The sequence below is a fragment of the Lepidochelys olivacea genome (assembly GCF_965140295.1).
Source record: "Lepidochelys olivacea isolate rLepOli2 genome assembly, chromosome: 2".
Classification (NCBI taxonomy): domain Eukaryota; kingdom Metazoa; phylum Chordata; order Testudines; family Cheloniidae; genus Lepidochelys; species Lepidochelys olivacea.
The window spans coordinates 98,015,870-98,032,553 of NC_140412.1; the positions used below are offsets into that span (position 1 = coordinate 98,015,870).

Below are 16,684 nucleotides of genomic sequence, written 5' to 3' on the forward strand. Positions count from 1 at the left end.
TGTGTGATGTGTTGACACAATTTTCCCTGTATACTGTCTTTGTAGAAGCAAAACATCTATGGAATTTGAATTAAAATAGATGAAACAAAATGCCAAGATATGCAGTACAGATTTCCCCCCCTAAAATCTGGAAAATGTTCAATTATTTTGAAAAAAAAAATGTACAGAGAAATGTTATAATGGCCTCAGATACCATGTCAAGGAAACATCAAGGACTCTTACCAGAAACAAACGAAAATAAGATGATCCTGTAGCTATTCAAGTTAAAAAAAAATCCCCATCTTTTCACCCTCAGTAAAACCAACTCTTTAGTTTATGTAGACTAGTATGAATGCACTACAAGTGAAAACTCTGCTTCTAAAAAAACAGGGGGGCACTACCAACTTTGTGGTTATTATATTTTGAGGCATCCAGAGCTCTGACTAGAAAACTTAAATCTACTGGAATACATTATATTAACAGCTTGGCATTTGAATATAAATGGGATCACCAGATCTAGGTTAGAGAAAAGGCCTGCTGATACAGGGCTCTACTTTTAATACTGTGCACAATTTGCAATGATCTGGTATGACGTGATAACTCAGGTAAAAAAAAACCCAACTTATCAATAGTACATTTCATTGTATCCTCATCGATATGATGCAATTTCATTGTTCATCTGCTAACAATCCTTCAGTCGGTGGAAAAAAAATAAAAGTACCCCTTATAATGTATATAGGTATTTGCTGAGGAGTACACAGATATTAAAAAAAAAAAAAAAAAGATGTGTTTGACATTGTAAACAATGAAACTCTTCAATGCTAGGTTTGAATGAATTTTTAGTCTTACAACACTTCAATTTAGCTGAAGTGTAGGCTAGCTGCACAATGCTGTGATCCTCTACAGTAGCTTGGGACTCCTATGTCCACATAATGACCAGAAGAATCTAGACCACTGTTTTTTTATTCACATGAAACCAGCCTTCTGTCAGAAGAGGTTAACTATAATGTGCTTTTAGCTTTCAGGCTGCTGTCAATGCTCTTTTCCTGCCAAACTCAATAGAACTGGTAACTAATGCTTAGGAAGAATGACATTAACTTTTTTCCCCTTTCCAGAAATATTCAAGTTCAGTACCACTTTCACTAATGTTTAAAGAGAAAGGGAGCACCAGGCCAAGCAGATGTGATTAATCAGCCTGACACACAGTATACAGTATGTTGAGGCACTATAGTATGCAGCCATATGTGACTATTAGTCTTCATAATAGCACTCACTTACCTGGATTCCTCCCTCATGTTAAAGTGACTGTCCTGCACACGCCTAGAGACATTCCACTTGTGTAAAGACCATAATTCTCAGGTCTGCCTTCTGGTTTTGTTTCTTTCTATTTTTGTGCATTTTCTTCTGCAGATTCCTGCAGAATATATACACATATATGTATGTGTATGCATACATATCATTTTGTAAGTGTTCTTAATCATGCTTTTTTCTTCTGCTTTGCCTCATTTATTCCTGTATCCTCCTTGTTCTCATTTATTTTTTGTGCAACCAAACCTTATAATAAATTATTATTAAATATAACTTGCCAGTGACAGAGTCTTTGTGTTTTGTTTTCACCTGAGGGCTTGTCGACATTACCAGCTAGATCAACGGGCAGTGATCAATTCAGCAGGGGTTGATTTATCGCGTCTAGTCTAGATGCGATAAATCGAGAGCTCTCCCATCGACTCCGGTACTCCACCAGGGCGAGAGGCACAGGCGGAGTCAATGGGAGAAAGTCAGCCGTCGACTTACCGCAGTGAAGACACTGCGGTAAGTAGATCTAAGTACGTAGACTTCAGCTATGTTCTTCACGTAGCCGAAGTTGTGTAACTTAGATCGATCCCTACCCCAGTGTAGACCAGGCCTGAGTGTGCTGCTGTGCCTCAGGGCCAGATTTCTATCCTTTCCTCAACCATAAGGACCTGAGTAACTGCTTGAACATCTTGTGTGGCCATGAAGAGGGAGGGATGGTGAGTTCCTGTGAACCAGTCTTATTCTGGGCAGGAGAAAACCGGCTGCATGTGAAGTGACAAGATCAAATACAAGTATTATGTTACCAGTGAGCAAAAACAGTTTCATTCTGCTACCACTCTATAAAGCACACAATGTGAGTGCCACTGTAGATGTTAAACACCTGGATCTAGACAGAAAAGAACACATTTTCCCTCTGCTGCACTCATTCAGATAAACTTCCAAGATCAAATTCAGACCTGGTGTAGACAGATGCAGCTCCAGTGCCATTGGAGTACAGCAGCTCTGAATTGGCCCCTTAATTTATTCCCTCCCTCCCTGCCAAAATGATGGCTTAAAATGTAGTTAAAGTCTTGGAAAGTGTAAATTATAGACAAACAAATAATCTCTTGCTGGACTGATAAATCAAAGTCACTTTGCTGATGGAGACTAAAAAAATAAAGGTCAGTCTGGTACAAAGAGAATCCAGCCTACGATCCAGAGCCTGTACTTCGACATTGGTTACTTTATTCAGACATGCGAAAGAAACTCATGCTCTTGTCTTTGGTTTGCGTGAGTAGTCTCTGTAGTTGATATAAATCTCATCCATCTGCCCAGACACTGATTCTACTCCTCTTCTGCTGTCTGGTGTGCCATGAAAGTTGGATCTTCCATAACTGTTACTGGGCTAGAAGAACATAAAACCATTAAAAATGTCAACAGTGAACTGCAAATCATTGGTTCATTAGATAGCCACACTTTATTTAATCAAGGGAGATGTTCACAATCGAGCTAAAGCTCAAGAGCCCCTGTTAGTGTTGGGCTCTGAATGCCCTCAGAACAACAATAATAGGAATGTCAAAAAAATGAAGAAAAGCTGCTTGAGCCCAGATCTCATTTACAGCACTGGAAGATACTGCAGTAGTGAAGGTAAGGTGGGAAACAACAGAGATGGGAGGAAGAACCTGGAACAAGTTGGTACTTTTAGTATTCTGAACATTTCAAAAAGTTCCAGAGTTTTCTCAAAACATCTAGGACAGGGCTGTCAAGCGATTAAAAAAAGTAATCATACAGTTAAAAAAAAATTGTACTGTTAAACAATATTAGAATACCATTTCTTTAAATATTTTTGGATGTTTTCCACATTTTCAAATATATTGATTTCAATTTCAACAGTGTACTGTGCTCACTTTATATTTATTTTTTATCAATTTGTGCTCTATAAAAATGAAAAATTGTATTTTTCACTTCACTTAATACAAGTACTATAGTGCAATCTCTTTATCATGAAAGTTGAACTTACAAATGTAGCATTATGCACAAAAAATAACTGCATTCAAAAATAAAACAAATTTCAAACTTTAGAGCTTACAAGTCCACTCAGTCCTACTTTTTGTTCAGCCAAACGCTCAGACAAGTTTGTTTACATGTGCAGGAGATAATGCTGCCCTCTTCTTGTTTACACTATCACCAGAAAGAGAGAACTGGCGTTCACATGGCACTTTTGTAGCTGGCATTGCAAGGTATTTATGTTCCAGATATGCTAAAGATTCATGTGTCCCTTCATGCTTCAACCACCATGCCAGAAAAAATTAATCGCAATTAAATCGCAGTTTTACTCACACTGTTAAACAATAGAATACCAACTGAAATGTATTAATTATTTTGAAAGTTTTTCTACATTTTCAAATATATTGATTTCAGTTACAGTACAGAATACAAGGTGTACAGTGCTCACTTTATATTATTTTTGATTACAAATATTTGCATTGTAAAAATGATAAACAAAGAAATAGTATTTTTCAATTCACCTCATACAAGTACAGCAATGCAATCTCTTTGTCGTGAAAGTGCAACTTACAAATGTAGATTTTGTTTGTTAAATAACTGCAGCACTCAAAAACAAAACAAATGTAAAACTTCAGAGCCTACAAGTCCACGCAGTCCTACTTCTTGTTCAGCCAATCACTAAGACAAACAAGTTTCTTTACATTTACGGGAGGTAATGCTGCCCTATTCTTGTTTACAATGTCACCAGAAAGTGAGAACTGGCATTCACATGGCTCTTTTGTAGCTGGCATTGCAAGGTATTTATGTGCCAGTTAAGCTAAACATTGATATGCCCCCTTCATGCTTCGGACACCATTCCGGAGGACATGCTTCCATCCTGCTGATGCTCATTAAAAAAATAATGCATTAATTAAATTTGTGACTGAGCTCCTTGGGGGAGAATTGTATACCCCTGCTGTTTTTTAACCCACATTCTGCCATATATTTCATGTTCTAGCAGTCTCGGATGATGACCCAGCACATGTTGTTCATTTTAAGAACACTTTCACTACAGATTTCATAAAATGCAAAGAAGGTACCGATGTGAGATTTCTAAAGATAGCTACAGCACTCGACCCAAGGTTTAAGAATTGAAAGTGCCTTCTAAAATCTGAGAGGGACGAGGTGTGGAGCATGCTTTCAGAAGTCTTAAAAGAGCAATACTCCGATGGGGAAACTACAGAACTCAAACCACCAGAAAAGAAAATCAACCTTCTGCTCATGGCATCTGACTCAGATACTGAAAATGAACATGCATCAGTCCGCACTGCTTTGGATTGTTATCGAGCAGAACCTGTCATCAGCATGGACGCACGTCTTCTGGAACGGTAGTTGAAACATGAAGGGACATATGAATCTTTAGTGCATCTGGCACGTAAATATCTTGGGACTCTGGCTACAACAGTTCCATGCAAATGCCTGTTTTCACTTTCAGGTGACATTGTAAACAAGAAGCGGGCAGCATTATTTCCTGCAAATGTAAACAAACTTGTTTGTCTGAGCAATTGGCTTTACAAGAAGGAGGACTGAGCCCATGCAAGCTCTAAAATTTTAGATTATTTTATTTTTGAATGCAAGATTTTTTTTGCAGAGTATTCTACTTTTGTAAATTCAACTTTCATGATAAAGCGATTGCAGTACAGTACTTGTATTAGGTGAATTGAAAAATACTACGTTGTTTTTTTACAGTGCAAATACTTGTAATCAAAAATAAATATAAAGTGAGTATTGTACACTTTGTATTCTGTGTTGTAATTGAAATCAATATATTTGAAAACATAGAGAGCACCCAAAATATTTAAATAAATAGCATTCTATTGTTTAACAGGGCGCTTAATCACGATTAATAATTTCAGCTGGGGCATAGTAGATAGATGAAAACAACTGCAGGATTCGTCCAATCTTAAAACACTTGTGATTCCTCATGCATTAATTGCTTTATGAACTAGGCAGTTCCTAAAGTTGGAACAAGTCCCATTAGGGCTCCTTATCACAGAAAAAGGGAAGATTTCTTAGTGCAGGGATTTCCCTGAGGCCTGTACTCCCATTACAGCCTGCTTCGCCCTTCTTCTGGTCAATATAAGACAGAAGGGAGGCAGTGAAGACTACGAGTAAAGATGGAGTTTTAAAGAAATCTCTACCATGCAACTCACAGTGGCTTCATGTACAAGCTGGTGACTGAGAGAAGCAGCGAGAGACTCACACACCCATTAAGAAAGGTTACATAGTGTTCAGGGGGAAAGATGGCAAAGGTGGCCCCAGGAGCCAGGACTGAGGGTCAGTGTAGAGGAAAGGCAGGAGCAGAATTAAGTTGGCACCCTTCCCTCACCTTAGCATTCTTAGGGCTCTATAAAGATTTATATTATATTATATTTTTTATGGAACACAAATGTCTAAAAAAGGTTTAAGTATTAGTGTTTGGGTCCCACCTCTAAAGAACAAAAAAGAGGGAAACCTCTGAAAACTGGGTATCTGCCCTACAAAATTAGAGTAGATGAACTCACATCTCACTCCCAAACACAGCACCTAAGTTCTCCTGTTACACTTCTCCCATGACAGAAGTCCTGCATACATATGCAATATGTTTAGGTATTACTTTTAAGACAAACTGAAGATGTATCAAATAATAGAATGAACCAATGTTACATTTAGTGTCCAAAATTAAACATGCATGCAGCATATGGAGGAATGATGGGGTTAGCTTTCAAGCCCAAAGGTAAACTATTTGCAAACATATCTACCCTCTTATATCACAGAAGGATCACTGCCAAAACATTCAGCACTTTGATGTCTAATACTATCAGAGTCCTTAGCAAATATTAACTAATCCTTGCAGCACTCCTCTTAAACTAACAATCCATTTTTATTCAAGGAGAAACAGAAATTCAGAAAGGTGTTAAAGCCAAATTGGGAGCTCAAAATCCAGCCCATAAATCCATATTTAGGACAAATACACAGGGCCTGATTTGGAGCGTTGCTGAGCATCTGCAACTCCCATTGACTTGAGAATGGTGGCCTGCATGACGAGCCCATCAACGGGATTAGACCTCAGGAATTCCTGGTGCTTGGATCAGTGCTCAGACCACTACACCATGCTGTCTCTTACAAGTGTGAGCATATTTCAGGGAAACAGTGAAAAAAGCACCAGTAGTAAGAGTAGAATCTAAATTGCGAACTGCAGAAAGTACTGTTTTCATGTTGTCACATTTAAATTACTCAGAAAAGAAAGACACACAAAAAGATCCCGCAAAAAGGAAGTAGTTCTTTGGCCAGTCTTACCCGGGTCTGAGTAGAGTACAGGGCTTTCGACAGGGCCTTCATAATCCTTCTCCTTTTCTTTCTGGTGACACACATTCAGCGGGAATGTTACAGTGGAAATGCACATCTGCATAGTTTAGCAGATTAATTCTAACAACATAGATCTGTACAATAATTTCAGTACAAAAATAATAACCAAAAAAGGCTTAAAAGGCCATCTAGCATCTTGGGATTTTGCTTCCCAGGGAGAACTAGAAATGAGAGAGATAATGGAGGACTGGGTTTACCTTCTTACTCAAAGCAAAAGAAAGAACAAACTCCAATCAGCCTCTCCTCTGGGTCCCTGGGCAGCTTAGTGTTTCTGTGTCTGAGTTATAGACTGTAACCTCCTTGGGACAGAAATTGACTTTGTCTCATATAGTGCTGAGCACAAAGTTGGGACATAAATAATACATTTAAAAAACCAACCCCATTTCAGGTGAATAAAAAGACATATTTGCCAATTAGCTAAAATTCTAAAAATTCTAAAAATGCTTTGTATTGCGGGGGGGGGGGAGGGGCGAGATGTCTCATTATTTTGTTACTGTTGTTTTTGCCAACTTCAACAAAAAACAAAGACATACAATCTAGGTTTAACAACTTTTAGTCATTTGGTAGGGGATGCAGCATACTTGGGGATGGGAGGATTCAAGTGGGAAATAAATTCAGAACTTAATCCCTTAGCATGTAATCGCAGAGTGCGCCAGTTGTGGTTTATGCCATGAAAGCATTTCATAAGAGCATGAAGATTAGAAAGTGTTGACATTTTTTGAAATTCAAATTTTTAAAAAAATTAGGAAAAACTTGAAACATTAACAATTTTTTCTACGAGCTGTAGCATCAGAATTTCCAAGTGTTGATATTTCAAATTTTGAATAAAAGGGGTACATTTTTAAAAATTGCTACATTTCCACACCCCATTTTTTAAAACCAATTCTAAAGAGGATGTTAGAGTCTTAGCAGTTATGTCAGTGGAAGGCTATCCAATATGAGGTCTTTGAGACTTTAGAGCTACTCAGGGTCGTTAAGGAATTGGATCTGTTACTCTACTTACTTTTTACGATAAACAAGAGCGATGCTGATGATCAGTATGGTGACCAGTAACAGTAATGAGGCAGCAGCCCCTCCAGCAATGAGCAAAATATGCCAGTGATGATCCAAAGTTTCTAGAGGATGATAATAAAGATCATCAATAGTTCGAAGAGGCAGGTATTCTTCACATTCCACTAAGGTTCAAATCAACAGTTATACAGATAAAAACATATTCAGTGAAAGCTAAAGGGGAAAAGGAGACTGGCCCTCCTGCCTTCCCCTCAGGCTCCAACACCAATTTTTCACTGTTACCTTTGTTTCTGGGGCTCTCAGCAGAGTTTATATAGATATCACAAAAGGTGAGAGACCACAATACATAGATAGGGACTAAACAATGCATCACATAGCTTATTTTTCCCCACTGAGGAAACCAGAGTCTGATATCACAGACAAGATCTCTTCAGGTAGAAATAATAAAAATACTGCATGCTAGTCGTGTAAAAGTTATTGCAGAACCAGATATGGCCTATGATTTTACTCTACAGAGGTTATCCTAAACAAATAGTCCAACAATCTCTCAGTACTCAGCCTCCTGGGCCTCATGACTCAAAACAACCAATAGCTTTGTCATCTCTTCAGAGACCCCCAGAAAAAGGTTGCCACAGTCAACATTACATTGTCAACATTTGTCAACTGATACTACTACACCATCATGCCAGTTATTTCCTGTGCTAACTATAGGGGAAACTGTTTTAACAAGCATTTCCACAAAAATTTGTGCCCTTAACCTATGGTAGATCCCATGTCCTGGGGCTTTTGTTTGAAGAGCTTATTCATCTGTTCTACTATTTAAACAAAGACACTTTCTGAGAACCATAACCAAGGTGAGAAGCACTTAATCAAAATTACATTAGACTTCACTTTCCTTGAAATGTTTAGTTTTTATTTCTGAAAATTTTACTGGGCCAGACCCCAGCTGTAGCCAAGGAACACTCAAATGGCCAACTTGAGGGGGAAAAGATGGTTTTACATATGTACTCCCCCAATCCTGAGACCGCCCTGCACACAATCTGTTTATATAGTTCCTGTCATCTGAGCACCACAAATGTTAATATATTCTCACTCACCCCTGACAGGTAAGAAGTGATTATCCCAATTTAACCGATGGGAAAATTGAAGCAGGGCAGGGAAGTGACTTGCCCAGGGCCTCCCAAAAACTCTGTGGCAGTGCCAGGTCCTGAACCCAAATCTCTTGAGTCTCAGTCCAGTGTCTCAGGCCTACAACCATCCCTTTTCAGCACTGTTTACTACACGCACAGTAGTTATACTGAATATATTTTCTCACACTCTTGATACTGATTTTGATTAAAAGAAGCAGGAAAAAAAAGTATGTTAAACCACAGAACTTCTAATCTGCCTTTGTGCAACCCACCACAATGCCCTGCTTCCTCCTCCTATGAGCAGGTACTAGGGGCACACCCAGATAACACAAGCTGTTAATAGCAGCCTAAGCATTAGCCAGCTGGTTTCACCTCCTATGCTGCAGGGTCCGGTGTGTGAACAGACATACCACCCAGTCCACCCGAGTGGTGGGAGAGATTCTGTTCAGCTATTTGCATAGGGAAAAAAATGCACCCTTATACAGTCTTCTGCTTCTTTTACCTCGGTGCACAGAGGGAGTAGGATCTAGCCGAAAGTAAACAGAATGCAGAAACAAATAACCTTACTGTTTTCAAATTCTGACGTGACACAGAAATGAAAGTAATGAACAATAAGCAAGACATGGGCTGAGAAAGGCATATATCTGGTTTGTTAAAAATGGGGACTTTTAATCTACTGACTAACTTAGCTGTATTATGCTATATATCAGCAGTTCTCAAACAGTGAGCCAGGAAACCATGGTTGGTCACATAGTGTAGTGTCTCCTCCTGGTTTCCATCTGTTAAAATGTGTTAAAGGACAGCTGAAGTGCTTTCCTAATATTCTTTCCATGTAAGCAATTGCTGTAATTGCCACAGAGATACTAATTAACTGAAAATGGGAGGACAGCAGACCACGAGAAAAACTCTCTATTCAGGTCTGGTCCATGTTACTGACGATCTTGAGAACCCTTGCCACACATCATTATTATTTATTACTTGTATTACTAGAGCCTAGATTACTAAACCAGACCGGGTCTACAGACCCTACAGACACAAAGTAAGACACAATCCCTGCCCCCAAAGAGCTTACAGTTTAAACAGGCAAGAAACAGACTAGTAGGCAGGTGATAGGACAAGGTAGCAATAACAGGAGTATGTTTAACCAGCAACTAGCTAAATGCATTGTTTGTATGTGAAACAAGCCAATCAGTAGCAGTCATCGCAAATCACTACCTGCTTAACCCATTACCAGATGGCTGTGTTCTGGGGGCATCATAGCAGAGGTGAATCCTTAGGTGGACAAAGAAAGTTAACAGTGGTTATTGGCTACTATGAACAGAGGCCATAACTTGTTCACTAGCTTCTCTTCAATGCTGATGTGCACACAGGAAACTGCAGGGCAAATGCTACCCACAGAAAGACCCCATGTTTTAATTTCAATATTGTTCTAATGGAAAGAAAGAAAACTCAAACTTTATATTGCTGAAGGGACATGGGACATTACAGCATTCTGACGGACTGTTAAGAGCTGAAGATTTTCATATTGTAAGCACATATAAAAACCTGTGGCCTTGTGTTTTGAGCCTGATTGTAGTTGTCATATGCTTATAATGACAAAGGAGAAGAGAAAGACATGTTGTATTTCCTTCCAAGATATTATACAGCATTAGTCAGTCTCTATATCATAAGGATTTTCTGCTTTGGCAATTGCAGAAACAAACAAACAATTGCCCTCTATGGAGCAAGTTCAAACATCTTCACATATTAGCTGCTTTGCTAAAACAGAGCATTTCATTATTATCTGTGCCAGAACATCAGGTGCTAATCCCCTCGCATTTCAGGAAAGGGTACATCTGCATCAAGCTCAATACTTCTGGATTGAATCCTTGTAAGGTAGATTCCAACCAGAAAACTCCCCTCAAAAACAAGGGGAGTTTGGGCTCCAGGGTTATTAGGCTGGGCTGATCTCTGATTTATGACAGTTTGAACATGGTGATTACCAGCTACCGAGTTTAAAGTTGGGTAAGAAAATTCTGCAGATTTTGCTTTAGAAGCAAAAATGCCTAGAAGCCCTTTTTTGCCTTCTCAGTTGAAGTGAATTATGCCCTACTGCTGCTTTTGTTTTCATAAATATACCAAACCCTACTGTAACTACTGACCTTTCAGACTTGTCATTTGTCTCTTTAATGCCTGTCTTCTGATTAAAGGAGCTAGGTTAATGGGAGACTATTCATCTGGTCTAAAGACCAGGCGCATTTCCCTTAAGTGTTGGATGAAAAACAGTTTTGTAGTATTGACATTTTCTTCACAGGATTTTGGAAATTTCACGGGTGAAGTCTTTCAACCTTCAACACACTAACTGTTGCTTTGAGAAGGAAACACTGATGGGCTAGACAGTTATAATGCATTGTGACCTAATGAGAGGGGTTTTTATTGCACTGTAAGGAGCTGCTTATAGCTTGTTATACGCCTTGCTGGAATGGTACATACAGTATGCTAACTACACACTGCTGAAACAGCTGATTGTGCAAATGAGAGCGAGAAAGAAAGCAACACATGCATGTTCATGCTTAGGAAAAGGGGCTTTGTTAACTCCTAAAAGTCCTGCAGACACACACAATTCATTTAGGAAACTAAGGTGAGGGAAAAGAGCTAATTCCACTCAGTTCCTGTCTCTTCACTTCTGTCTTCCTTCAGTAGCCTTGCCTTCACACACACCACACACATGCCTCTCACTGCCTGCTGTAGAAGGCAAACTCCTAATACCACCTGCCTACATCATACCAGAAGAGCCACTGACTGGACAACGTGCCTCCTGCTTCCCACCCATCTGACATTCCCCAGCAGCCACTTTTGGCTGCATGTTGCTTTTATCCTGTCCCTGAGCTATTGTTGCCACAGTGATTGCCTGAACCTCCCTTCCACCCTTCCCTGTTGCTTTCAGAATGAGGCAGAGGGCTGGATCTAGCAACACCCAAGGAGGCAGAATGAGGCAGGGCAGGGGAAGGGAGGTGTGTTCCTATGTAGGGCAGACAATGTGGGAAGGACTGGCTGTGCTCAAGGGCCCTGATCCAACCCATTGTCTCGTTGGTTTTCCGCTCTCACTGAACCAGCAACCTGAGACCCTTGGAGTCCTGACAGCTTAAAATACCACAGGGATTGCCATTACCCAAAGGGTGGAAATGGTATTATCTTCTCAGGTGGCCAGTAGTCTGGAAAGGGTCTGTCAAGGTTCCTTCCCCACTCTGAACTCTAGGGTACAGATGTGGGGAACCTGCATGAAAACCCCCTAAGCTTATTTTTACCAGCTTAGGTTAAAACTTCCCCAAGGTACAAACTATTTTACCTTTTGTCCCTGGACCTTATTGCTGCCACCACCAAGCATCTAACAAAAATAACAGGGACAGAGCCCACTTGGAAACGTCTTCCCCCCCCCAAATCCCCCTAAGCCCTACACCCCCTTTCCTGGGGAAGGCTTGATAAAAATCCTCACCAATTTGCATAGGTGAACACAGACCCAAACCCTTGGATCTTAAGAACAATGAAAAAGCAATCAAGTTCTTAAAAGAGTATTTTAATTAAAGAAAAAGTAAAAGAATCACCTCTGTAAAATCAGGATGGTAAATACCTTACAGGGTAATCAGATTCAAAACATAGAGAATCCCTCTAGGCAAAACCTTAAGTTACAAAAAGACACAAAAACAGGAATATACATTCCATTCAGCACAACTTATTTTATCAGCCATTTAAACAAAACAGAATCTAACGCATCCCTAACTAGATTGCTTATTAACTCTTTACAGGAGTTCTGACCTGCATTCCTGCTCTGGTCCCGGCAAAAGCACCACAGACAGAGAGGACCCTTTGTTTCCCCCCCCCCCCTCCAGCTTTGAAAGTATCTTGTCTCCTCATTGGTCATTTTGGTCAGGCGCCAGCAAGGTTATCTTAGCTTCTTAACCCTTTACAGGTGAAAGGGTTTTTCCTCTGGCCAGGAGGGATTTAAAGGTGTTTACCCTTCACTTTATATTTATGACAGGGTCCTATGGCTATTGACAGCTAATGGAGCTGGCAGCTTCTTTCAGTCAAATGTAGAGCTGCTGTCTTTAGAAATGATGGTCTCTGACTCAAGTACTAGCAAATGGTAAGTTTCTCAAACACTTTAACCGGTTTCCCTTTACCCACATCTGCACCAAAAACTCGTCTGGCAAAAGTAGAAATCTTCAGATCAAATAAAACCTTTAGTAGATTGGATAAGAAAAATCTACAGTTTTGCTTTAGATGTAAAAATAATACCTAGATGCCCTTTTGTCTTTTCTCAGTTGAAGAGAATGGTGTGTGTGTAAAGTATACACACAATTTTGATTTTTTTCTCTAGTCCTAATTCAGCTCAAATCACTTTAATTAGTCACAGTAATTTAATCAGTTTTAGATCATACAGAGTAATTCAGTAAATGCCAAAGTTTAATTAAAGGTTAGAGATTTAAAGGAGATTCCAAAACTAATTCAGTAAATTCACCTGTCATGTTTATAGAATCATAGAATATCAGGGTTGGAAGGGACCTCAGTAGGTCATCTAGTCCAACCCCCTGCTCAAAGCAGGACCAATCCCCAACTAAATCATCCCAGCCAGGGCTTTGTCTGTAAAAAGGCAAACAATGCAATTGGTACTAAAAGAATTTTCTTTTTACAAAGGAAATTATAAAACAGAGACAGGATAGTCAGTGAATGAATGGTCACGTATGTGTTCAGATGGAAAGTACCTATTAGCTGGATGCAGGGTTGTTATACAAAATTTAGATGTTTTGGCCACAGTCAGCAACAAGTGAATGACATTAACTGCAGCTCTTATTAAAAGCAAGTTCAGACTAATGGAGATATTAAAAGGATAACAATTGCCGGTATCTAATTTCATGACATGATCATATTTAGCAAGACATCATGTCAACAGGATTTATAGGAGACAGGGAGATTTAATTAGGGTGACCAGCTGTCCCATTTTTAAAGGGACAGTCCCATATTTAAGCCCTCCCGAAGGTATCCTGACATTCTTAAAAATGGGCAAACTTTCCCATATTTTCTGACTCCTCCCGCCCTCTTCCCATCAGTACTGGTGGGTCCTGCTGCTGGCCAGATCCCCGCTTGCCAGCTGCCTGCCCACCAGCAGTGAGTGGGGGGGTCTAGTGGTTGGTGGTGGGTGGGGTGCAAAGCTGGTTTCCGGGCAAAGATGCAGCATGTGGGGCTGGCTGCTCTGCGTGCTGGCTCTTAGCCAGCAGGGCCCCACCCCCCATCCTGTTTCCAGCTGGCACTGGCTGCACGCTGCGAGTGGCAGTGGCTGGTGAGTGTGGGCAGGCACCAGGTGGCGGCTGGTTACGCGTCGCCTCTGCTGCCCACCCATCAGCCCTTTACGTGCTCCCCCTCTCGCTGTCCTCTCCCTGCTTTGCCCCTTCACCCCTCCCATCCCCACTGCTCCTCCATATCCCCAGCAGCGGGTGCGTCCCGCTCCCAGCACTGTGCGGAGAAGCAGCCCCTGTTCGGAGTCCTCAGCTCACCAACAGCCTGGCCAGCAGGCTCCTTCCTTCCCCCGCTGCCTCTGGCTGCACCGGTGCCCCTGGAAAGCCCAAGACCCACCAGTCCGGGGCTCTGGTCAGGAGGAGCCAAGCCCTGCATATGCCAAAGCCCCGCACAGCGCTGGCATGGGGAAGCCTCAGAGCTTAGCAAAGGGGCCGAGGAGTGGGAGGGTGGGGGAGCGATTTCCAGCCTGTTCATGCCCCAACCCTGCAGATTCCACAGGCTGGGGCTTAGCACCCTCTTCACCCGACCCCCCCCACCCCACCCTGGGTCCTGCCCCTCGGGAGCAGGGGCTGCTTCGTCCCCTAGGCACCCTCCCCTGCCGAGTCACCTCTGTGGCAGGGTTTGCTGAAACCCCTGCAGTCAGGTTCCCTGGTGCATAATGCATCCTTAGGGCTTAACCCCTTCCTGCCCGTGCTGTAGCCAGAGGCGGTTGGGTTATGTCCGTGGCCAGCAGCAGCCTGGAGGTGTTAGCTGCCTTTTGACACAGTGCAGGCAGGAATGGACAAGCTGCTTCCAGCCACACGGTGGGGGTAGGGGTGTGAAGAGATGAGCTCTGCAAAGACACGGGCCAGGTCATCCCTTTCCGCTCCCCCTCTCTCGTGGCTGGAAGCAGCTCCCATCCCTTCCCTCCCGCACAGTGCCGAAAGGCTGCTGCTGGTTATATTCTGGCGTGAACCCTGGCAGAAATATGAGGGGGACATGTGAACCTATGCCACCCCACCGCACGTTGCCTCAGGAAGATGTGGCGCCAGGTACCGGGAGAGGCGGGTCCATCCCAGGGGCCCAGCCAGGCATGGAGGGTGGAGAGCACTGGGCAGGGAGGGTCGGGTCAGTTGGTCACCACCCGCCCCCGTGTGAGAGAGGTGTACAGGAGTGTGTGTGGGGCACCCCTCTCCAGGTGAACCCTAAAGCCTTAGAGATAAGAAGGTAAATAAAATGAATCCAACTACACAGTATTTCTTAAAAAAAAAAAAAAACGGGCTCTGTCAATTTGACCTTAATTTGAACATTTGTACTGCATAGTTCTGATTGATTTAATTCTTTAGCTTAAAATTATTTAGTGTTACAATGACATCTACTGCAAAGATTTGTGAAATTAAACACTAATTCTAACTATTACACCATACAAAAAACTGGCAGCTACTTTTCCAATTTAAAGATACCTTGTGAGCTTTCTAGAATTAAAATAAGGTACTTAGCATGAACATCCTGCATTCCCTGTATCCTACAATAGATCCATATCCTAGCAAATGTCCTACAATCCTTTTGAATGGTAGAGGTATAGATTCCATAGCACATTGCTGCTTCAGAAAATAAAACATCTGAGTTGTACTTAGTTTGGACGGTTAGATTTCACACTTTGCAAAACCAATACAAGAGGTTTGACGTCTTTGTGAGACCAATCATCACTGAAACGCAAATGTGCTGCTGCGGTTAAACCAAGTCATCAGGAGACGAGAGGATACACTACACAGGCTACAGCCTGAGACACATGAAACTCGAAAGATGGAAAATTTTACTTCTAATAATATGGAAATCAGTGCAATAATAAACATGCACTCCAATTATACTATTGTGTTTTTTCTTTTGTTTTTTTACAGGCACTTTTCAAAGTTGAACCTCACTTTACTGAATATACCTCCAGCATGGGTAGCTCAAGGTCTCTTAGCCACTCCTTACTTCACCCTTTGTGGTCTTTTAACTATATCCCCTTTTAACTCTCTCAAAAACCAACTTTAAAACAAAATATCTAAATTCAATATAGCAGATGTAACTTGGTTTAATAATAGTGACACGCCGACCTTATATAGGCAACATTTTCAAACTTGTATGCCTACAAGTTCGGCACATAGGGCCAGATGCTCAGCTAGTGTAATTCAGTGCACAACAGATGGACTTCTGGCCCCTAAATCCGTATTTAAGCACCTAAAAAACTTGTCTGGTTTTTAGAAAAAGAGTGAGAGAACCCACAGCTACCCATAACTTTTCTGTCTTCCTTTGTTTAGATTAGAAATAAATTGTTATGCCACCATTTGTAAAGATCTCTCTTGGGATGGGCAGACAGAGAAATAAGAAGCATAAAAGTAGTGAACGTTGCCAGCACTTTAAACCTAGGTGGTTAAAAGATCTGAAACAGCATCTCTGCAAATGACACTTTGCCGACAGAATAATAGACAGCCTTAGATCACTCCACCATAAACTCGAAATTGAACTTTCTGAGGTCTGCTGAACACAGCCAAGATTGCTTGTTTAAAACTAAAATAATGCTATCTATTTAGCCAATATATTCAGCCCTGTGTTCCTATTACTGTCACCCTTCTCTATATTGTATACAGCAATCT

The 16,684-nt window shown here is 41.2% G+C and overlaps 1 protein-coding gene across 1 annotated transcript in view; it reads right to left on the reverse strand.

Annotated features, from left to right (window-relative positions):
* Window positions 1-2,521: 2,521 nt before the first annotated feature.
* The window catches only part of CD226 (CD226 molecule), a gene marked incomplete at its 3' end in the record, with an annotated part of 45,882 nt that continues 31,719 nt past the window's right edge, over window positions 2,522-16,684 (reverse strand). The window contains exons 4-6 of the mRNA XM_084621388.1: window positions 7,652-7,763; window positions 6,580-6,640; window positions 2,522-2,659 (exon numbers count right to left, since the gene is read on the reverse strand). Of these exons, the coding sequence (XP_084477514.1) occupies window positions 2,522-2,659; window positions 6,580-6,640; window positions 7,652-7,763 (311 nt within the window). The remainder of the gene's footprint in view (window positions 2,660-6,579; window positions 6,641-7,651; window positions 7,764-16,684) is intronic.